General features: G+C 39.4%; 1 protein-coding gene across 1 annotated transcript in view; it reads left to right on the top strand.

The window, feature by feature from the left end:
• The window catches only part of SLC35F1 (solute carrier family 35 member F1), a 237,265-nt gene extending 216,376 nt beyond the window's left edge, over nt 1-20,889 (top strand). Inside the window, exon 8 of the mRNA XM_050315910.1 lies at nt 16,793-20,889. Coding sequence (XP_050171867.1) covers nt 16,793-17,017 — 225 coding nt within the window. The 3' untranslated portion in view covers nt 17,018-20,889. The remainder of the gene's footprint in view (nt 1-16,792) is intronic.
• The last annotated feature ends 2,542 nt before the right edge of the window (nt 20,890-23,431 follow it).

Genomic DNA, 23,431 nt, shown 5'->3' with positions numbered 1-23,431 from the left:
GAAGGACTCTTCCAAAAATTCCCATGGATATTTTTTTTGCCTGGGAACAAGGTTGTTTCATTCGTACTGATTCTGAATTTGTAACTAAATTGTTCATAAATTACACCTTTCCTTCCAGGTCCTGTAGTATTCGAAACTACCTGTTGTACAGGACCCATTTGACCTTCAGTTACAAGGAATGGCATTTCATTATTCACAAGGATCCCCCCACAGTGCTCATCACATGAAAATAACATTGGGGTGCTGGAAGTGATTGCTTTATACCATCATTTATTCATATGAGGGATGTTACTTGATAGCTAAAATTGGGGCCCAGAGAAGTAGGTAAACATAAATCTTAAAATTTTGAGTATCTGACACACTCAAATCAGCTTGTGTGATGCTAACAGTAACTCAGTGAATCTGAGTGAGACAGTGAAAGTTCAAGGCTTCAGAGTCCAACGCAAAATTGTTTTTCACTATTGTCTTTTATTTTGGTTTTATAGTTTCAAGAATTTTGCAGGGAGAAGAAAAGCAAGAATAGAAACAAAAAATTGACCAAAAACACAATGTGGAGGTTGTCTGCTGCTTTGCAGCTCTGTCTCATGATGATTTAGTTTCTTTTTCTTTCTGCCTCACACTTCAAACCCAAAGTGTTTGACATTATATATAAGCTGAAAGTTGTTATCTCCCATGAATAGCATTATTTGATACCCATAGACAAATATATTTAGTCATGTTAGTCCACTGTTTTCTAAGAAAAATTGCCATATTGCACAGTAAAAGACAGACAAATTTAATTCTGAAAACAGTGGTGGTGGTGTACTAACAAAATCAAGCTCGGTTAGAGGAAGAGACTCAAAAGGCAGCAGAAATTAGACAGAAAACTGAAAATCTCATTCTTCTATGGTTAATGTATGTATGTCATCTTCCTAAACTCGTATCAGGCTCTTACTTAAACCTACTTAGATTTTTTACCTCCATTGCTGTCCTTGGGACACTGTTTTACAACATCATTTCTCCAACAGTTGCAAACCTTATTTCCAGCATAAATTTACTTGTTACTGATTTTGGTTCATTCTTTCTGCTAAGAGTATCCATTAACATGAGGAATGCCCATCTCCATAGCATTTTAGTCCATTGGTACATCAGCAGAGAGCAATCATATCGTCTCTCAGTCCCTAGTTCACTAATCAGAGCAAGCCCTTCTCTGCACCTCATCTGGTTGGGTTTTGTCCTCCTTAAGCAAGTTCCTGCAGCTCAAGGTCCTGGTCTCTCCAGCACCTGGTGCAATGCTTTTATCTCTGTTTCTCTAGGAAGCCAGCTACCTCATAGAGAGTAAGCCTGTATTTACAATTTTTCATCGCTGCAGTTCTTTTGTGATTTGTACTCATCCTGCAATCCATACAACTCACACGTGTCTCCCCTTTGTTCTTCCCAGCTGAATTGTTGATAAGGAGAAGACCTTTGTCAGGGCTTTGTGGAAAGGCCTTTACCTGAAACCTGAGCTGTCAGTGTCTCCTTTCATACCCTTCCAACTTACACTGCAGAAGAAATTGGGAGAGAGAGGCTATATTCACAGATTATCTAGATTTAAAAGTCCACCTAGTTATTTGGTTTCTCTTTTAGTTATCATGTTTTTATCCTTATTTAGATGACCTCCTCCTTTTCTTTTTGGTTTACTATCAGGTAGCCTTTTATGTGAGGAAGCAGAACTGTGAAATGAGCAACTTCCACTCAATAACGAAGTCTAATATGTTAGCATTAAATGTTCTAAATTAATTCCTCTCCTAGGACTGTGTACACTTGCTTGTTTTCTAGCTTCTAAAAAGCTGTTTCATTCCTTGCCCAGCTGTACATCTCTTCCAGATATGCAGCTCCTTCTGCTTATTGCTGCACTGGCCAATGAGCACAGCCCCACTTCACTGGGAAGCAAATGGTTTTATGCTGAACTAGGATCAACTGAGTGCTTTAGTGCCCCTTGCAGAATATAATTTTATGAGGCTTTCAAGGAACAGTTTTGATTTTTCCTTGTGCTGCTACTTTTATCACCAGACAGGTTTATTGCACCTATAGCAGTAAATCTATGAAAATCCATGGAAAATGCAGGAAATGAGTTTAACTGGGCTTTAGAGCCTCTGAAACCAAACTGAAGAGAAGATTGCCATTGAAGTGTTTTGGTTCATTAGTATTTCATTTTTATATGATACAGAGACCTGCAACATCATTACATGCAGGACAGTGAGTTTATAAACAACTGCATCTCTAGTCGTACCCCACAGGCAGACAACTTCATTGCACATTGAACAGTTCCCAGGCCCATGGAAGCTAGAAATACAGCATGTTAAATGGACACAACTCTGGTGATATACTTGTAATTCAAGATGTTAATTGTTCAAGGTGTTATCGTGTTAAAATGTAATGATGTATCAGTTTGAGATAGATGACTAGATTGTAATGCACTATTCTTAAAATAATCACATCACCCAAATAAAAGCTGTCTTTTTAGTTCTTTTGTAATCAATAATTGATTCCAAATATTCCAGTGGATAGGGAAATGTTTGGCCTCTTTGGTATCTGAGTATTGACCAATGCCGTAGCATATATGATTCCATATCTTCAATACTTTTCTTTTAAATTCTCACCATATAGATGTTTTATACAATTTTTATGTTTAAAACTTTCCTAGCTACCTTTTCTCATTTCTCCTTCTTAAGCACAAGTAACAGGACTGTCCTTCCTCTGTCAGAGACTGCGATAGTTGTGCTTCATCATGGATACAGGGACACTAGTGCTGGGAAATTCAGGGCCAGCTGTCGAGGTGTACAGAGTTGGAACTTTTGTATAAATACAGGGGAGGCTTTTGCTTGGGAGTATTATTTTTTACATTTTAGTCTCAACCTCAGCTTCATTGTTATGTGAACTTTTAGACTTCACACTTTTCTTTCGCAAGCTATATGTAGTCTTTTGTTGCTCTAAGCAGATTGGGTTCTCACTGAATAATCTAAGCACTTTATTTTCCACCAACTAGAGCATGCATACTGATTGTATTCTGGACCAGTAGGTCGAGTCACACTGTATTATATCATTGCCTAGCAAGGCAAGCACAATCAATTATATTATGCCTTGGCAAATCCGTTCATTATTTTATCCAAGATACAGCTAAAAAAATTCAGAATTTCTGGATATATCAGCAATTCCCAAATCAAGAAAATGCATGTATTTCATAAATAAATCAGGGAATATATCTTGATTTAGAATCTTGGAGAGTATCTATGACAAAGGACTTGGATACACAGATAAACATGATACCTTTCAGAACCAGAAATCTGAAATGATGCTAGTTGAAACCTCATTTACTGATACTCTATAATGCTTCTTAAAGTTACTTTTCAATGCCAATTCTAGCAGCATTCCTCCCAATGGAAGGGAGAAGATGACAGCCTTCCCATCACATCAAGAAACAAACCATGAAGGAGACTGGGTTTTAATCTAATGGAGAAGAGAGGGTACAGTTTGGGGTAAATAGGTTCCAGGTTCTTTTTTTGCCAGCACAGATCCTAAGCAATGCCTGTGAATTGGGGATTTACGTAATCGTCACTGTGGTGAAGATTTGGCCCTTGCTGGAAAAAAGGAGAAGCATTAGGATCCTCCATTAAAATCATGTCCTTTGTCATCCTGATCCAAACCACTGAAGCCAGTATGAGGTTTTCTGCTGCCTTCGGTGGGCTTCAGTTCGTTTCCCTAAATTAGGGAAGCCTGCCACTTGAGGAAAAATCTTTTAAAAATTCACAGTTTCATGACCATGCAGATTAAACTCTTGCCTTATTGTGACTCTATATGCTTCAGACAGCCCTGGGTCTTATTAGAGCAGGATGTCTGTGCTTAGGGAGCAGGAGTTAAATAAAATCGATCTGATGTGGGGGAGGATTGTTTGTTTATTAGTTTAATTTTTCTTTGGCAGACATCCATAAGCATCTGCGAGACTTTTCCCAAAGATCTGACCAAACTGAGAAAATACTTCCAATTATGTTCTCACTTTTCTAAAAAAGTCTAAGCTGATGTCAGTAAGATCCTTTTCTTCGCTTGCACTTGCGTGGGTACTGACACCTACCTATTTTAGACTTCGACAGTGAAGTTGTCAGTGGTGCATCATTATTTCTAGTAGAGCAGGCTAAGCAACTGTTTTTACACTCTTATTTCCTCAGTCATATACTTTAGGATATTTTCCTGATGAACTTGGGTATGCAAGCTGCTTGATCCATAAACTTTCTGTTTGAATGAAATTTAATCTCACAGGGCTTTTATCCTCACCAATGCTTCTAAACCTTTGATAATAATGAGGATAAGTCATATTACTTGTCAATTCTTTATGCCATTGGTAATGTGCAAAAACCTGCGTTCATGTTTCGTTTTCCACAGTACTAAATTTCCTACAGTGGGACTCCCTCTCAACACCTCTGTTCCCGTGAAGCTGTACTGTCTGCATGCCTTTCATCAAAGCAGCATTTTAAAAGCTTCTTTTTCACATGTTTTTATTTATTTCATTAGTTAGTTAGTTGAATTTCCTCTTCCAAATTACAGTCAATTAGAAAATAGTTTGGTCTCTATATTTGAAGAGCTACCTTGAGGTGGAAAGGAGTTAGGTGTGGCTTTGGTCCGACTCGAATTCCTGTGACAGAAAGGGCCCCATCCGCTCACCCTTTGTGTGATGGTTCAGGATGCTATACAATAAAAAAGCTATGAAGTGTAATGACAGAAAAGAGTAGAAACTGGAAAATGAAATGTCTCCCACCAAGATGTTGCACAGCCTGACAGATTTTTAACAACACAGCACAGATATGGCAGCTTTTTGAAAATACTGCACTGTTAAAAGGATACCTCTTCCTTTCACAGAGCTATTTTGCAATAGATTCATTAGTTGCAAAGCATGAATAGTGAAACAGGGATACTCACTGTTTTGAAGCCATCAAAAAGAGTGTAAATGATGTGGCGTTCGTATTGCAGAAGTTACGATAAAAGCTCCAAGTTCAAATACATTTTTTCAGACACTAGCTCATCATAAATGTCAAGGTTTTTAGGATGTTTTCAGTGCTTTTAGCTTGGGATTTTTTTCCTTTGGTCTCACGTTAAAAGACTGCACACAACGGAACTGATTCAAAGTTTTCTAGCAAATTACATTTTTGTTGGAAATGTGTAATTATCAAAACAGAAATGCTAAGTGAAAAAATCTTGATTTTAGAATACTCCAAAGGAAACACATACGTGCCCATTTTTATTGTGTATAAATTTTGAAACAAATCCTTTTATGTCTCAGTATCGCATCTTCCTGCATAGCTGAAGTGTTAAAATGTTAAATTTATGGAACCAGTGAGAAATTATTAGGGAACTGGGGTAAGGGCAGTGGGTGTGGTAGTAATTCAGGATGCTGTTTCATTTTGTGTGTAGTTTGAAGTCGCAGCTGTCTGCAGTCAGAAGAGTGGATCTCACTAGTCTCTTCTGTCCCCACTTCTGCCCCCAGGCTCAACCACGCTTCAGACACATGAGCAGTAGGGCAACCAAAGGCAGGCAACAGCATTGTACTGGAATATGCAATGGTATCCCTATCTTTAGCATATGGCTTCCATCTGTCAGTCATTCTCATTTGGGGTTAATGATTTGATATTACGAACTTAAAGATATTCAGAAAGCTGAGTGTCATAACAATGGGCTTTAAGCACTTGGAAATGAGTAACAGTCGTCTCACATTACCTTGTTTGAATTAGTTTTGTGTTCCAATAGAAGGAAAAAGTTGTTCAGAGATCTCTTAAATATACCACGGAGTACCTCATGAGGTTTAATTCTTAGACTCTGAAGGAAATAAGTAGTGTTTTGGGAAAAGAAATGGAGAGTCATGTGGAAGGTAAAGGGGAAGTGCTTTTAATTCCTACCCAGTATAAGAGTGCAGACATATTAGGGGAAATCTTCTCTTATTGGAAATAATTAATTCTTGAATGATAAATCTTCAACAAAAGCCTATCAGTTTTAAAGGTGCTGGTGAGTACTGGCTGAAAAAGGAAATTTGGGGGAGCAGAGCAATAAAAATTTATACCATCAAAGAACAAGAAAGTGGACTGAATTAACTTCAGAAAGCAAAATCTCTTGTAACGAGTAACTACCTTTTCTGTATTACAAGAAAAAGTGTAGACAGAAAAACATAACAAAGACATCCTATTAAAAGAACTTGATCTTACTGACAATGTACTTTTTCTAAATTATGCTCAATGAATATGAAAACAAAGACCAAAAGGCTACATTTCATAAATACTTGTGGAGGAAAAAAAAAAAACAAAATAAGAACCTCAGCATTTCCCAAGAAAACAATCCTACTTTTGAAGACAAGGGAGTACAATGAATGTGTTGAGTTACATACCTCAGCAATAATTTGCAACCCAGAGGAGACAGACAAAAGAAAAAAAGTCATGAATTAGCAAAGCAACAGCTGCATTCAAAAGCTTAAACAAGGTTAAGTAACAGAAACTTTACAAAGATTTTCAAATTGTGATTCTTTAAATGGAATGCTATTTCTACTTTAACATATGGACACAAAGGCTAGAAGTTCCTCAGAGATGTAGACAGAATCATCTTTGAAAGAAAATATTAAGAGTTGAATGCAATAGCTCCATTATAAATTTGGAGATTTTATATGGAATTGAGTGTGTCTTTATTTCCAGAAGTGACCAGAAAAGAAATATTTAGGAAGTGTGCTAAGAATTATGTCTGCTGTCCACATGGTTTATAAAATCTGTTTTGGTTAACTGACTGGATTGAACTTCTCACTCCAGTTGTGCCTCCTACCAGCCAAATCAACGGATGCTACAGACATACAGGGTTAAAGCATCCACATGAGCTTCTATTTCTTACCAAAATGGAGGAGTGGATTAATAGGCAGACGTAACATCAGTCAGAAGATGTTGCTTTCACCTGCTTTCAATCTAAGCAGTAGGGTTCAAGCCCATGATATGGGAGAGATGCTTGTCATCAGCACTGCTGACAAGCAACTTCATTAGCTGGAGTAAACTTCTGGAATTATTCCCACCCACCTACATGTGTTATGTTTAGCAAGCAAGAGTGTTTAAAAGGCTCATATTGGTCTGAAGAAGATTTGTAATAGCTTTGACTGAAAGTGGTGTGAATTTTATATCTTAAGGACAAGAGGACAACTTGTAGGGGAAAGTTCCACATGCAACTGGACAAACCATTTAAAAGACTGTTAGAAATAAATAGAAAGAAAACAAGGAATAAAAATAATCACCAAAGAAAGCTAATACTGTGCAGGTGAAAAAGAAATGATGTAGAGTTGAATTACTGTAAAAGATTAACCAAGCTTGGTAATGAAGAAGAAAGTGAAACAAACAGCAAAAAACTTTTTGTTGTATATGAAGAGAAGAAATAGTTTCAATATGCAAAGACAGTGGAAGCCAAAATTAAACAACCTTTAGCTTGGCACCAAAACAAGAGTGGGACCTTCTGTCACATTTAGTAAGGATGAGTGTTAAATATGAAGACAATACACAATGTTTAATAAAAGAGGAAATTACTAGATCAGAGTTAGAAACAGAACACAATACTCTGAATACTTCAAAGCTTATTAATATAGACAGTTGGAATAATTTTATATGAAGTAGGCAATAAACTAAAAGCAGCAGTAGACACCACTGAGGAATAATTAGGGACATGGAGGTAAATGGAAAATTGGATAAAATGCAACTTGATTCACAGAAAATAAATAATCCAGTCTAAATGTGATGTCTGTCTGATAATTTAACAGATTTTTGTAGACAAAAGTCAAATGGTAGATCTAATCTGTAAGGCTTTTGAACAGTGCAGCGTAGAAAATTATCAATTAAGCTAAAGGATAGGATTAGTGCTGTAAAGACTGGAAACTAGGTGAGAAACTGGCTAATGAGGATAAAGGGTAAGGCAGTGTGCTGAGAGAGAAATAACTGATGGAAGTCCCAAGGAGTTGATCTGAAGACCAGTCTCGTATGGTAACTGTACTAATGGATTTGGCACCCTCGGTGCTTTGGTAGGAAGAAGAATTAAAACGATCAGGCGGCAAGAACTGGCTGACATTGAGAAACGTTGTGAAGCAGAGAGTGTGAGGTAATGTCTTTGGCAACAGATGGGAGAATCTGAGCACAGTTGTGACAAAGCTGTTTCGAAATTAGTCTGTCTAGGTATTTCTGGTATTGATGGAGAAGTGCTAACGCCACAGGACAGGACAACTTACCACCTCAGGACAGCACTTTGCTAGCAGTAGAAGCAGAATTTTTGGTCAGCTCAAGAGAGCCGAACAGAGCTTTTTCTCAGCTCCAAAGCCTTGAGAGAGTAACCTTGGTTTTGAACACACTGAATGCAATTAGCCTTTTATACAGTAACAGAGAATCAAGTACAGCAGACAGATGCTACTATATTAAATACTTACACACAAAAGTAAAAAGACACATGGCAACTGGCAGCTGATAGACCAAACCAGCAAGGAATTTTGAAAGGTAAAAGGGGGGCGGTGAAATTGATGTTATAGGTTTTTCTGTTGTGCTTCTCTTTTTTGTATTAGGGACATTTAAAGGACAAGTGCTTTACCACTGTCTTGCCAAATGATTGATATAAAGTAAGCAGAAATTAAGCCCTCTTATCACACAGTATGGATGCTCACAAGAAATTAGAGCGATGTAGTATAAATGTTTTAACGTCACATAAAAATCTCTTCCCTACGCAGATAAGATTTAAAACAGATTGCAGGACTCATTCTACCTTGCACTTTTTAATGAGACAGACTGCTGGTACCGCAGGGGTACTGAACACAGGCTCGTTTTTTTCTCCACATCTGATATCAGAGGCAACAAAGGGAAACGGAAGAGAAAGCAACATTTCCATTTCCCTGGCACTCAGGAAAGGAAGAGATGCCATTTCACACAAAAATTTTACCCTAACAGGCATGTATTTGGAAAGGATAGTCTATTATTATTTTTTTCTAATGATACTGTTTGAGAAGCATGAAATCATGCAGGTTTGTGCAAAAACAGTATTTGCCTTACAGCTGCAGAGATTTTTCTCAAAATGCTTTCAGTTTTTTCCAAAGTTTGTTTTATTCCACCAGTGAACTCCGGAAATCTATTAAGTTTCCCAAATTTGAACAGAATTTGTGGTGACAGTTTTCCAGTAACCCCTCCTCATTTTTCTCCCATGTAGGTAACCTCAGTATCTAAGAGGTAAGAAAACTTGGGACTTTCCCACTCACCACTGTCTTACCAGTTAAACTGTGCCCACCAGCAAATACTGTGTAAGAACTGGAAAAGAGGGTGATGCTGTATGACTGAAAGCATTGACCACTAGGTTTTTCCTATAGTAAAACATATATATATATATATATCAAGCAGTAGAACAGGATCTTTGAGAATCAACTGGAAAATACAGAAAATGCGTCATATGATTCCTTCACATTATGGTTTCCATGCAACATTTGCAATTCAGTATAAGCCATAGTAATGGGTAATATTTCATCAGAGTTATTTCATATTGAGGGTGCAATGAGGCATCAGGAAATGAGGCAGTATGGCTTTTCTACCATGCATGAAATGACAGGAAAAGCTTCCTTAGGCTTCTGTTTTCACCAAATGGCAATGAGGCCAGTATCAGGTTTTCACTGGTGTTCAGGCAAGCCAGATGCTTCTTGCTTTGGGTTCTGGCTGGCATGAGCGACAGTGATGTGTTGAGACATGCCTGTAGCTCAAGCCTCCTTCATCCAGTGATGATCAAAGACATGGAAGAACTAGCTACACATTTTACTTTGCATCCCAGCTGAGTTCAGAGAGCAAGATAGGACTGTAAGTCACTACTTAAGACTATATCCTCATGGTTTCCCTAAGAAATAGCTGAGGGTCATTAAAGTGTGAAGATAATGCAATCCTGCTGGTAGTGGATGGACTTGCTGCCCAGAAGTTATCATCATTACTGAAGCTGTCCAGCACCCCTTGGTACCCTTCTCAGAAAGAGAACCAACACTTCTGCTCAGGCATTCCAGCTTCAGCAGTTGGCAAGCTGAGAAGGCATGCTAATCTATATCTCAGTGGTTTGGATCACTTTGGAGATCTCCAGATTACAAATCTCAGAGATCTGGCAGGACATGTATAGGTTCAGGTGGATTAGTTTTATCTGTTCATACAGCCTGGAAAACTCACAGCAGCCCTTCTGGTGTGTGGTGCCATTTGGGGTTGAAAAATATGGTGTTTCACTGTTGGTGGTTGCTCCAATTTCTGTTGATGACAAAGCGATATTATCACCTGCCTAGAGCTTAGTTCTATAGTATGTTCGAAAAGATGTCTATGTATTCCTGGGAAATACTCTGCCCGTAACTTCCACCTGGTATCAGTGATCAGTCAATGGTCAGGTATTTACCTCTCACCCTTGAAGGTAGACAGGAGTAGTTGAGACCGAACCAGGAGATCCTTCTCCTCACAAAGAGAAGGTCAGACCCTGATTCCCAAAGGGACATCTTACTCATAGGCTGGGACAAAAATAGTCAGCAATAGTTTGAGTCACAGTCCTGATGTAAGACAGATTAGGTCAGATCCTCATGGGTCTGATCGGAAGGAGTCATCAGAGAGCACTATGAGCTATGAGTAGAATGCTGACTCCCATTCCTATTAATAAAGTAATAGGGCTGTAATATCCAGCTATGCAAGGGAAAGTCCCGTGTGAATTCGTAGGTCTCAGAGCCCTCCCCCATTCTGGTACTGCTGGTGGCTGGGGAGTGTGTGCATCCCACAGCACAACTTCTGCACTTGGTCACAGTGAACTTCATTTGCTATATTGGGAGTGAAAATAGAAAACTGTGGAAAGAAGCTCAGCCTCTTGACCAATTTATCAAACCGAGTGGAAACGTCTGTTTGCTATATAAAAGATAATGAGGGAAATTTGATTTTAAGTCCCTTCGCTCAGCCTGCTCAGGTATTCATGTGTGAAATTACCCAGGGGAAAAAGCTGTAAGTCAGCAAAGGAACCCCTGTTGGCCTCAACTTTGATGGGCTGTGCAGCATATGCTAGAAACTGAATTAGTCTGGAAAACAAAGCAGCTCATCGCACTGCACAGACCCACTGATGGGAGTAAGATGGTGGGGGAATTGCCAGTCTGGAGAGCATGGAGGGTGTCAACAGAAATGGGGGACTTCATGAATTCCACCTCATATGTACATTTTTCTCTTTCTTCATCACTGTGATTCTGAGGAGATCACTTTTCTCTGAGATTTAAAACTTGAGTTAATAGACCTGATTTCTTTATGCATTTTTTGTTAAAATGTGGAGAATTGCCAGATGAGGTATAGAAAAAGGTGGTTATTCCATTTCATGCTTTATCACTGAACATGTGAAACATGACAATTATAAATTTTCAGTTAGTACTATAAAAAAAATCCTTTTAAAATCATAAAAAGCACAGTTGGGTTGTCATAGGCTAGGAGCTGGGGTTCATATACCTACCAAGAGATTCAGTTTGTGGCTGCTGTTTTGAAATAAAAATGAAACTGGAGTGCTGCAGCTCCAATAATCTGCTCCTGCAACTATTTCCAATTCAATGGACTGAGTTAAAGAGTATTTGGATTTTCATAACCATTGTAATAATGGTCATGATCACTATCATGATGTCTGAGCGAAAAACCAAAATTATCAAACCATGGAGTTTCTTTGTCTGTGTGGGCTTTTTTTGCAGACTCAGATCTGTCTTGTTTTGTCACTTCGGATATTGCTTTGCCCTTGTGTCAGTGGTAACGTGGATGTGGACATCTGTGACAGTCATAACTACTTGTGTGCAGCTTCCTCTGTCAGGAGTCGGTCAGTCAGTCAGTCAGCACAGTATTTCGTAGCTGTAATACAGTGATTCTTTCATGCCCTTTCTTCAGGCTTTCCCTTCTAAATTCGTGATCTGTGTCCTGAAGAATGACTCGCTCTCTCCAGATCCAGGCAGGAACTTACTGCCTTCTAAATCATTTTTCTTTCTATTTTTTTTCTTCTACTGTTACTGTGTAATCACTATTCAAGACAATGAAATCAGATGCACTCTTGGTTCTCCATCAGCAAGTTTCTTTTGCACCCACCTTTCCAAGTGGGTTACTTTAAAGCATAAGAGGCTCAAGAGGAAGGAATAAAAGTGTTTTACCCCTAATGATTTAAGGATGTTTGAAAGACAGATTTCACATGGAGAGATAATAAGAAGTAGAAGATAAAAACTAGTAGGGAGTAAATTTTGAAAGTTTTAACAGTTCATTATGGATTTTTAAGGACCCTAAGTTTTCAGGTGCCTTTATGTTCATCTGCTTTATTTTAGGAATCTTGTGATGCTTGACTTACTCCCAAAATGTGTAATTTTGATTCACTTACAACAAAAAAGCTGTACATAAGCTAAAGTTTTGTTTTGTAAACTTCATCCACACTTGTAGGTAGCACTGCAGGTATGTTTGGGTTCTTTTCTAATGTCAAAGAATTTGTGCATGGATAACAGAAAATTAGAGTGATTCCACTGTATATTTTCTGTGATCAGCTGACCCTTACTGCTGCAGAGGTTTTCTGGTGGGGTTTTGCAGTATTGCGTGCTGGAGTGAGGAGCAAGACCCCTATTCCTGCAACTAAGCCATCAGGTGCCATTAGCTCTTCTGCTAAGCCTGGCTGGGCAAATGCATTCAAGTACTGGGTCCCTAAGGAACATCTCTTAGATAAACACCAGAAACATCCACTCACCCAGAATCAGTGCTTGTTTTGATAGACTGAGCAAATCTTGTTAGACATGTTACCGTGATGCGTTTGTCTAGGTTTTGCTTTGTATGTTTATCTTCAAATTGACAGGCACCTCAAATGTGCCTTTTACATGCTGAAAGTTAATGGTAGTTTAGTGTAAGATATTTTCACCACAGGTACTAAATAATGTCTAGAGAGGGCATTTTTTTTTACATTTTCCTAAATTTTTAATGTTTGTAAATATCATTATGTGATCCATATTGAATACTAGTGGTTGTGAAAGCAGTTATAGGCACCCAGATATCACAGCAGAGCAGACATGGTGAGAGCTGTAGGGCTGATTTAACTGTTTCATTTGTCTCCTCAGTAAGCTTTGGCAGATGCTTTTCACGTTAGTGATGAAATCTGAAATGTACTTTCTCTGCAAATGAGATCTCTGCCTTCTCCTCAGAGGATGATATCCCTATTCCCCATTTTTATTCTGTAAACACATCTTTATTCTGTAACCAAGTGTTATTATCTCTTTTAAATAGGTAAGAAACTGCGGGTCCTCTAAAATCATTGTGATTCACAAAAAACCCCAAAAAACAGAAGTTAAAAATCATATCCAGGATTCAAGAGTGTTAGATCATTGAACTAAATGACAAAGTCATCTGGTCTCTCAATAAGCTTCATGATAAGCAAGCTTATGTATAGATGTACCTATATGTGTAGATACAAAATCTATAGTGAAACTATTTAATGATATAGAAATATGAGTTGTTTTTTAGGTTGTTTACTCTATGGTGTGTGACACTCATTAGCTAATCTGAGCTAAACAGTTTCTGACCATGTTGCTCTTTGAATAGCTTGCACTTATCCTGTTTAGCATGGAGGAAAGAAGAATTTGGAGAGACATACAAATCTGGATATTTTAAAAATATTTTTTCTCAGCGGATATACGTTTCTGTAGAAAGTGAGAGATAAGTCAGAAAAATGAAGGACAATATTCTCAAGTAGATTTTTAGCCAGAGAGAGGGATTATACACCTCCTGAGAGCCTGCAGTTGTGTAGACAGTAGCAATGAAAAATTATCTTCCCTCACTTCGTTTTTTAGGAATAGCTCTTCTGCTGGTTTTGAATGTGTTTCTTTTTTCTGTCTCTTAATAGTGAATCTCAGTGGATGAGGTTTGCAGGTCAAGATAAAAAAACCCTCCAAAACCTACATGCAGACAGCAGTACAGTGTGCCTGGAAATCCTATCTTCAATAAAATACAAAGATTTCAGCTAGAGTCTGAGGAACACAGTACAGTGTGTGCCTTACAACAGATTTTGTATTTGGAAAATTATGTCTTCATCTTCCCATCACACTAGTGGATTCACTGCGGTTTTAATAGGAGGACAATACCCATTGATTTCAAAGGGTTTTGAATCAGTCTGACAGGGTATTGACAAAACCCAGACATTTCTCATATACCTGGAGTATGTGTTCCTGTATTAACCTTACTAACTACCCTTCTACTTCAGTGTGGCAGAGAGCTGCTGCAGGAAGCAATTCAGCCTGAACCTTGTTTCTAAGAAAGATAAAGATGGAACTGTCATAGTGCTGTCAGAATCCAGGTCTTTTTTGGACTAGCTGTGCACAGATACCAAAGACAAATGATTCACAGACCTTTGTTTAGATTTCCCCAAGCTATGTCCAAACCCTTTCTCCCAGGCTGGAGAGCTGCCATGAGGGAGGACACTAGGATGGCAAAAGAACTCTCTGGCAGGAAGCCCCTGAGAGAGGAATGAGAGGTATGGTCAGGAGGAGGGGGATATGGTAGAGCTGGAGTGACGAACTAAAGTGAATGTGAATTGATTTTGTCTGGGCAGCTCCTAGAGCAAGAAAAAGAGCACATTTAGCTGCTGGAAGCCCCACAGATTCCTCACAGCAGGACACAAGGCAATCACAAATCTGGCTGGCACTTTTGCTATGCAGCGGAGCAAGCCAACTGGCTGTCTAGGGTGAGAAATTCAAGCATAAGGTGGGAATGAGGGACAGTGGGAAACTAGGGATGGGAAAGTGAATGCATTTGGCTCCTGAGTTTTGCTTCAGCTTAGTCAACCTCGCTGCTGCCAAGTGATACTCGAGTTTAAATGCAAGGTGAAAGGGGGGAAGAAAGTGCAGAGAGCAAAACTGAACAGTAAATGGAGGGGGGAAATCAACAGGAAGCTGCATTGAAATTATGGACTTGAGTTCGATTGCCACCTGGGGGAGATCTAAGCCTAAATAGTTCTATGAGACCTCTGTCACATGGAAGGAATCCTTCAGCAGATGCAGGGTGAGGCTTGACACCGTCTTTGTGACTGGTGGGACAGCTGGATGGCTTCATCAAATTGTACTGCCAGACAACACAGGAGGACCTGGTGACATACCTGGAAAAAACCAATTAACAGCTGATGAAAAGCAGAACTGTTTCTACCCTCTAATCCTTCTTACATGTTTTTAACTTGCCCCATTATGTTGCTTTCCCTCTGAAACATGCATACTGGATGTGGGAAACGTGGGTTATGTGTCCAAAGCTTTCAAAGATGCTGAGGATTCTGTGAAAAGGCCAAATGCTTCCTCAGGCAGGAAGCTGGATGGAGGTTTTGTAAGTTTATGAAATTGTAACAAATTAACATCTCTACAAAGCCAGCTTTAGTAAAATTTGTTTTCTCCATGGTGATGATTTCTTTAAGTATAAAAAACAGAATTGCTAAAAAACTTCCAAGGTAATATAGTCCAGTCTGTCCATTTTGTGCCATGCTAAAGGGATCCAGAGGAAACAAATGGAGCATCCTTCCAAGCATCCTTCCAAGAGTCAGTCATGACTGAAAAACAGACTTGCAGACACCTTCCTGTAAACTAGTCAAGTCCCTCCTGAAGCAGCTAGTAACAGGTTGCAGCTACTTCATGGTCCTCAAGTACAGATTCCTGAAAGTTGCAGAATACAGGCACTTCTGAAAGTCTCACTGAATACAAATCAGCTATATCCCCAACAAGCTGGCTGTGCAATTTGTCTGTCATGGTTTCTCCCACACAGCATGCATGAAGAAATAATTTGCAGTCCAGGATCAGGAGACAAGTCATATGGGCTTAAAGCCATTTTTGTGCCCCCCCATAGCAAGAACACAGTATCTGAAGCCAATATCCAAGGGTCTTTGCTTTTGAAACCCTGCCTTTGCCTTTAGTTTTATCTGCAAGGACTAACAGATTGTCAAAAAGGTTCTTTGTGTTGTATTTTTAGTCCAGACACGAGTCTTCATATGTCAGGAAATTCAGTCTGACCTCTGATCTAGTGAAGCTGTGCCAAAATATGTGTACTTGAGCTTTCAGTTAACCGCCCTCCACATGTACTTTCAAACCTCATGGTGTCGACCCAGAGCATGTTTCACAGCAGAAGTTCATCCTGTCCGAACTCACATTACATTTTCTAGCATCTACTTTCTATTCACAAGCAAGAGAAGCTGCAGACAAGCTTTTAAAGTGCCTTTATTAAAATATAGTGCTAAGTATATATATATATATATGTTTTAAATGCTTATTGAAATGTTTATTTAATGATATTTTTATATTACCAACAGCGTGTTATACTTCACAGACATGTGGTTTAGCTGTAATTAATATCAGATTTGTCCATTACCTGTCACACAGTTTTAGATGATGGTACCTCAACACTGGAGTGAGAGAAACTTGGACTAAGAGAAGTAATTGGCTTGTCTAAAAGCACAACAAAATCAAAAACATTTTTGGATCTGTGACCACAGCCCAGCTTTCCCAAGTCCCACCTGGAACTTAATATGCCTCGCCCACAGGAAGGCACCAGTTAGCTCTTGGTTATGGAGGACAGGGGAATTGATGGGAGTAAATCAACCTTCAAAGAGTCATTCCCATAAAAAGTCAACATCCAAATGATAGAGGGTTTGTTATGTGCAGTGCAAGCCAAATCAAGGATCTGTACCTACCCCATCTGTGGGTCTTGGTGAACACAGGGTAATTGGTGCTGTGTCTAATGACTGTACTCTTATTTCTGCTCAGTTTTCAGGACTTTACTTGTTGTCGTTCTTCACTATCCTTGTTGGGCTGATGCTCTACTCCTCCACATCCACCTATGTAGCCCAGGATCCTCGGGTGTACAAGCAGTTTCGAAACCCTTCGGGACCAGTTGTAGACCTGCCAGCCACTGGCCAGCTGGAGCCTTCGGTGACATACACCAGCCTGGGGCAGGAGACAGAAGAGGAGCCTCACGTTAGAGTTGCTTAAACCCAGGGCTGTTGATCACCTACTGACAGTGGAGCTCGTATATCCATTATCTCTGTATTGTACATAGAGAAAGGTATTTACCAGGTGCAGTTACACTGGTGAGCTGCAAGGTAGCAAATAATGAAAGCTCATAAAAACACAAATTAATTGTTACAGGGTGTTCATTGCAAGGAGATGCCATCCCTCGTTTATGATGTGAACAGCATGTTTGCAATACAAACTGCTGTGTATGAATCGGTTAACGTCAACCTACCTGTGAAAGATATTCAATATATAAGATTAAATTACAAAGAGACATTTGTAGAAGGGTGTTTCTGCACCCACTGAGCGATATTATTGCCTAAGCCACACCAGTTGTGGAAAAAACGCCTTTTTACAGCAAATACACTTTGTGCGGTCACTGTTAATTTCTCTCTAAGATTTGTTTGTTTGCACAGAACGGATGGGTTAGTAGTGGTAGCAGCAGCCTGACACATTTTTGCCAGCACCTTGGACTTGGTGAGGAAAATACAATGAGTTCATCTGTGCTATCTGTCTAGTTGCCCTTTCTAGGTAATCTGTTCCATGAATCCAGAGAAGGGACAACTTACAATATCTGTCTCTATTCTAGGAATAGGTATAAGGCGAGCATTTTAGCCTTTCTATATTTGCAGAAGTGAAGTACTCAAGCATTGACCTCTCTGTGATCCATGGCAGATTTCCTAGTGGTTGAGGTTCTGCATCAGGTTAGTTAGAAACTAACAGGGAGTTAGTTTCTCTGCGGTCGTGACTTAACAAAGATTACTTAATTTTTTTAAATTTTAATCTGTAAAAACACATTTTCTAGTTTCCTATGAATTGTACCTCTCCATGGTAAGATGACATATCGTGTGGATCAGGCCACTTATTTTAGGTACTCAGTGCATTGAGGGCGCCTTCTGCTGTTCCAGTTTGCTTTGTCTCCTGTGGTTCATTATTATAATGACAGCTATTTAGAAATGTGTCAGTTTTTTACCAAAACCCACGATTTGTAAAAGTCAGGAAGATTAAGCGAGAAAATCATGAGCAGAAAGACTGGACCATCTGCTGGTGTTGCTGCAGTAGCGCCAAGGCATTCATACTGGCAGGGTGCAGCCAACTATTTTTATTAATTATGAGGTGAGCAGAAGAATTCAGCAGTTTTCTTACATTCCTGGGAATGTGTGAAAACAGTAAGGGTGTGTTCCATGCTTCTGTACTCAACTGTACTTCTGCCTCAGGAGCCTTATCAGAACTGGGGAAATCTTAGTCACCACCATCAAAAATCCATCTTTGCCTGTATGTTTGCTCTTCTGAGAGCCCACTAAGAGGAAATCATTATTTCAATATCCTTGATCTATTTTTAATCTAAAATTAAGGAAAAAGGGATGATCTTATGTCTAACAGATAGGTGAGGCATCTAGGAGAGCTTGGTTTTATTCACAGTTCTGCCACATCTTTGCATGATCCTTGGGCATGACTTACCTTCTGTGTGGCTGAGTTTCCCAATCTGTATATACGGGAATAATGATATTTTACCTACCTCACAGGGGTGCTATGGGACCAAGTTATATTAAAATTCTTCAGGATCTTCAGGAGGAAGGAGTTTAAGAAGAACATAATAGTGCTGTAAACACGGGTATACATTCATTGTATTTGAAAATGGAGTTTACGGCATGGTTGATGAATATTTTGCTTGTGGGCATAGAAGGTGAATTTGATTTGAATGTTATTCTGCTGAAAAAGACTGTCACAAGTGAAAATGTAGGCCTTCGTATTTGAAAAATACAGCTTACCCATTTCTATTTAAAAAAGAAGAAAAAAATCAATCTGTACTCTGGAGATTAGAAAGGTCACACAGTTCAACCAGGCAGGATGAATTTCTGCTGAGGTAACATTCATCTTTTATAGACCTGTTCTGCTTTAATACAGAAGGAACTTCCCTGAAGCAGACTGGGGGAAGTATATATATGCATAATATACATGAAGTGGCAAATGCCAAAATGCTGTTGAATAGCAGAAGTATATTGTATCTTATTCTTGCTGTGGAGAAGAAGAGGTGATTTCTTTCCCACTGTGTTTAGGCTGTCTGCCACGATCCTGCTGCACCTGAGGGAAGGGTCTGCAGTATTGCTGAATCATACCCAAAGCCAGCCCAAAAGCTTTGGTTAAGATGGCTTGGTACTAAACTAACAAATGTATGATTTTTATTTTCCCCCTGCCTTCTGTTTATTTAATCTTTTTAGCACTCATGTTTCCAAACTTTTTTTTCTTAAACCATTGAGGATTAAAACAAAAAAATATCCAAACAACAAAATGGAACCAGATCCCCACAGAAAAACCAGAATCCATGTTCTGGGGATATTAGGAAAGTTTAAATAATTAAAAAAAAAAAAAATCACACAAGAGAGATTACCTGATACTTCAGGGTAAGATCCTTGGGTCAAGCCCTGTGAGAGCTTTGACTTGAGGTGGATTTCATACCTTGCCCAGGAGCAGGGGCTCTGATTACAACCACCACAGCTCCCTCAGGTACCTGGAGGCGCACTGGTGGGCACCTGTCATCTCAGTCTTTTTTGCTACCTTTTGTACCAATTAAATACCTTTCTCTGAACGTTTGTCCCTGTGTTGGTCTGAGAACCTTGAGGATTGTGTGTATGTGTGTTTCATGTTTACAGTTCCTTCCTTTTGCATAACTGTTTTGATTAATTTCCTTATTAGTATTTATTTTTAAGCCAAATGTTTGTAGTCCTTCGGCCTCCCCCTCCTCATTTTTCTTACACTAACTTGTAGATGTTTATTAGAGTCTTTTCTGAAACAGCTGGGCAGGAGGCATCTCCCAGCTGAGACACTGGGCTGGGAGTTTTTCTTTACAAGGGTTTGCAATCCCTGGGTGGCTGAGAGGTGTCACCTGAAGCGATTTTAGTAGGCTCTTTTAAAAGGCTCTGTTCTACGGGAATAAGTCAAGAATGTCTCAGTGTGCACTCTGTGACCAGCCACCATCCCCTGTGCTACTTGCTCAGGAGTTTGATGTGCAAAGTGGGGCTGCCTGTGTTTCCCAATAAACGAGGTGGATACTCAGATTAGCACTGATATGCCAGTGCTGGATGGACCTCAAAGGAAAACAGTAGTATAGCTTTAAAAGTAACTGCGTTGACTGAAAAACTGGGGTCTTGTGAAGGAAAACATTACTTCTACCTGCTTGTTCTCTGCAGTGGGAGACCTCAGTACACACCAGCAAAGGCTCAGCTATCTAACCGGCAGCTACTCTCCGTGTTGCGTAGGACGTCTCTAGCTCTGTGTAGCTCCTTGCCTGAACAAACTGAAGCTCTGTTATACTGCTGGCCCTGGGCAGCCCTTAGTAAGACTGATGTAATTTTCTGCTACCGGATGAAAACCTTCACTGGGAAACAGACCTTGTCTTTGTTCCAGCTATAAAGTTTCAAAACACACAACGATCGACCAAGCAATTGAAAATTTTGCACCACTGTGTCATAAGAAGAAGTTTCAATGTATAGTGTAGAGATTGCTAACTTGTGCTATTAACATTTTGACAAGCGTGTAGTATCATTTTCTTTCCTTTTTTTTTTTAAACCATTTAGTATTCCTGAGCTAGCTACAAATAAAAATTTTACCCCATGGGTAGGATTTTATTGTTAAATGCCATAATAAAGCACACTAATCCTGACACTGCAGATGAAAGTATGAACCAAAACCAAAACCAGGCAAACAAAATCCCAACCCCAAATCCTGCATTGAAAAGCCGAACAAACCTTTCTCCATTTTGATATTTGCATGCACCTATATGGACTGGCTGTGGCAATGTAATGCCTGTAACAATGTTTTCAAATAAAAAAAATAAATGCTTTATGAAAGCGCGGTCGTTGGTTTCTTGCCTGTTTCCGTTCTGCTGTCTTTGCCTAAAGTGATTCTTTAGAAGACTAAATCTTGACTGTAGGGCATAATTTTTCACTGTACTCAGGACTTCTTTCCCTTGTGAGGTGGTTACCTGCAACTCTTTCCTAGGTGTCTAAGAACACATGCCACCAGGTGTCCTCAGGTATCTTGCCTGGCCCAGTAGTGCTGCTCCGGAAGGATAAGGGAATTCCTGCACATTGTCTTCACCTGCCATTCACCTATGGCTGGCTCAGGTATTCTTATAGTCATTGCCCTCATTTGAGCACAGAAGCACTCTCCCCACGGCATTCCAGAAATTATTAATCAGTCTAAAATTAATCTGGGGATATTAATCAGTCTGAAATTAATCTGGCACATGTTGAAGGACTTCCCTGGCAGAGGTTACTCAGTACCTGCTGCTGCCTTGCCCAGATCTCCCTCCTGACTGCTCTGCCTTGCAATGCAGCACTGTTCCCAGTGGAGTCCTGAAAAGGGAAAAGAAAGGATGGATACAAAAATTAGGCACTGGGGAAAAGGAGTGCTGGGAGGAGCAGAATTAGGAAAAGAAAGAAAATGAGGCTTTGACTCCTTGAAAGTCCACATGGAAAGGAAAGGAAAATCCTTGGTGTGTGGGAGCAAGGGATTTTGTGAACCTGTATTCATTCACCTATAAGAATATTTGCCAGCATATGCATCTCTCCATCCCCCCGTGCCTGATGTCTCCATGGGAAACTTGGCATCAGTTTTTCTCACATACTTCATTGCTGGGAGTAAAAAAGGGAATGGAGAGTGGTGAGCTCATTTCCAGTCTCTCCCAGCACAGTAGCTGCACAGAGCCCCAGACATTACAAAGCCAGCAGTGCTGCACCCATGTGCTGCTTGATGTCTGATTTTCCAGTGTGAATGTTTCCTAAGTTACGGAGAGCTCCAGAAACTGAGTTAGTGTGCATGGCTTTATCACGCTAACAGTTGATTTGCATTTTCTTCCAAATCTGCTCAAGAGTCTCTCTGGCATTACAAAATTATCCTTTTATTGCCTGGCTAGAATTCAGCCTGGGTGCTTGAGTCATATGCATAGTAATTGCTTGGAATAACCCTAAAAATAGATCATAAATAGGCATTAATGAATCTTTCTGTTCTTCAACCAAACATGTTTTAACCCTGAAGGACACTCAATCAGCTTAAAGCTGTCAGTCTCCCTTTGTTTTTGTTTATTTAGAACTGGTTCTCCAAAACATTACAAACCCAAAGCTGAATGCTTAACAGCAGTATGCTGTGGCATACAAATAAGGAAGTAGTGCTTTTTACAGTTAGAAAAGTTGTTTTATTACATCTGCTCTGCAATTATAAGCAGAATAATTGCCAAAGAAAAAATAAATAAACCAAACCTTTGCAAAAGGGAACACCTCTGTTTGCACAGTCTTAGCCTTGTTCCCACTGCAACTGCAAAGAGGGTACCACATGCCAGCAATGCAGCCATGATGATAATAGTGGAGTAGAGCATTGTCCATGTCATCCTTCTCAAATCTGAAGTGAAAAGTCAGTCCTCTGTGGAGTCCTTTTTGTTGTATAACCATACCTTTGCTATTGTTTGGGGGCAATCTTTTTTCTTATCCTGGAAGTTCCATTTTTAATTGAAAACAATGCCCTGAATTCCTCTGGTATTCATGAGGTCAGAATTTGTTCCTTTATGAATAGTCTGATGTTGTGGAATCTCTTTTAAGAATACAGATATTGTCAATCCTAAATACTATACAAATATTTGTAAGTTGAGACTACGTGAAGCTGATTTTATTTGGATTTATAAATTTTATTCTACTTAGATTCTGATTTATAACCTTGAGATATATAGTTGCCTTTTTTATAAAACGTATTATGTACTATGCCCTCAGGCAATTGCCTAATGCTATGCTGATCTTAATAATGCATTATTAATTCCTTACTGCTAAATACATTATTTATACTAACTACAACATTTTATTCCCCACGTTTGATAGTAGCCATCTCCTCAGATTATAACATAACTGCAAAGTTGTCAGTTTGAAATTTTCCCCTCCTTCCCATGTGCAATATATATCCACTTGTCAAAAGCGAACTATTGGATTTACCATGGTTAAATAATGACTTTTTTTTCTAGATCTTACCAAAGAATAGAAAGATAATGAACATGTGCTGAGTTTACATGATCACTGAGCACTGGAACACTAAGCGATTCCACAACAACACTAGAGATGCTTTGCATACAGAATAGCTTGGATTTTTACAGGTGCAGAATGCCTGCAAGCCCATGGATCAGCATTATATGAGGTCATGCATATTTAACTTCCCACTGCCTATAGTAGTTGGCATCATAGAAGCCTGGCTCCTAGCCAGATCCACAGAAACTAGCAATCAGCGTTTGCATGTTCTTAAAATGACTGCTTGCCTAAATGAACTTCCTAGGTGAGAAGTGGAAAGACTAATCACAACAATAATCTGAAGAGCCTGATTGCGTGACTCCCTGTGAGCTGTGGCTTGAAT

Source organism: Myiozetetes cayanensis, unplaced genomic scaffold (genome assembly GCF_022539395.1).
Source record: "Myiozetetes cayanensis isolate MyiCay16 unplaced genomic scaffold, myiCay2020 scf2-11, whole genome shotgun sequence".
In the NCBI taxonomy this organism is placed as follows: domain Eukaryota; kingdom Metazoa; phylum Chordata; class Aves; order Passeriformes; family Tyrannidae; genus Myiozetetes; species Myiozetetes cayanensis.
The sequence above is the reverse complement of the archived record's forward strand: the minus strand, read 5'-3'. Positions and strand labels throughout refer to the sequence as shown.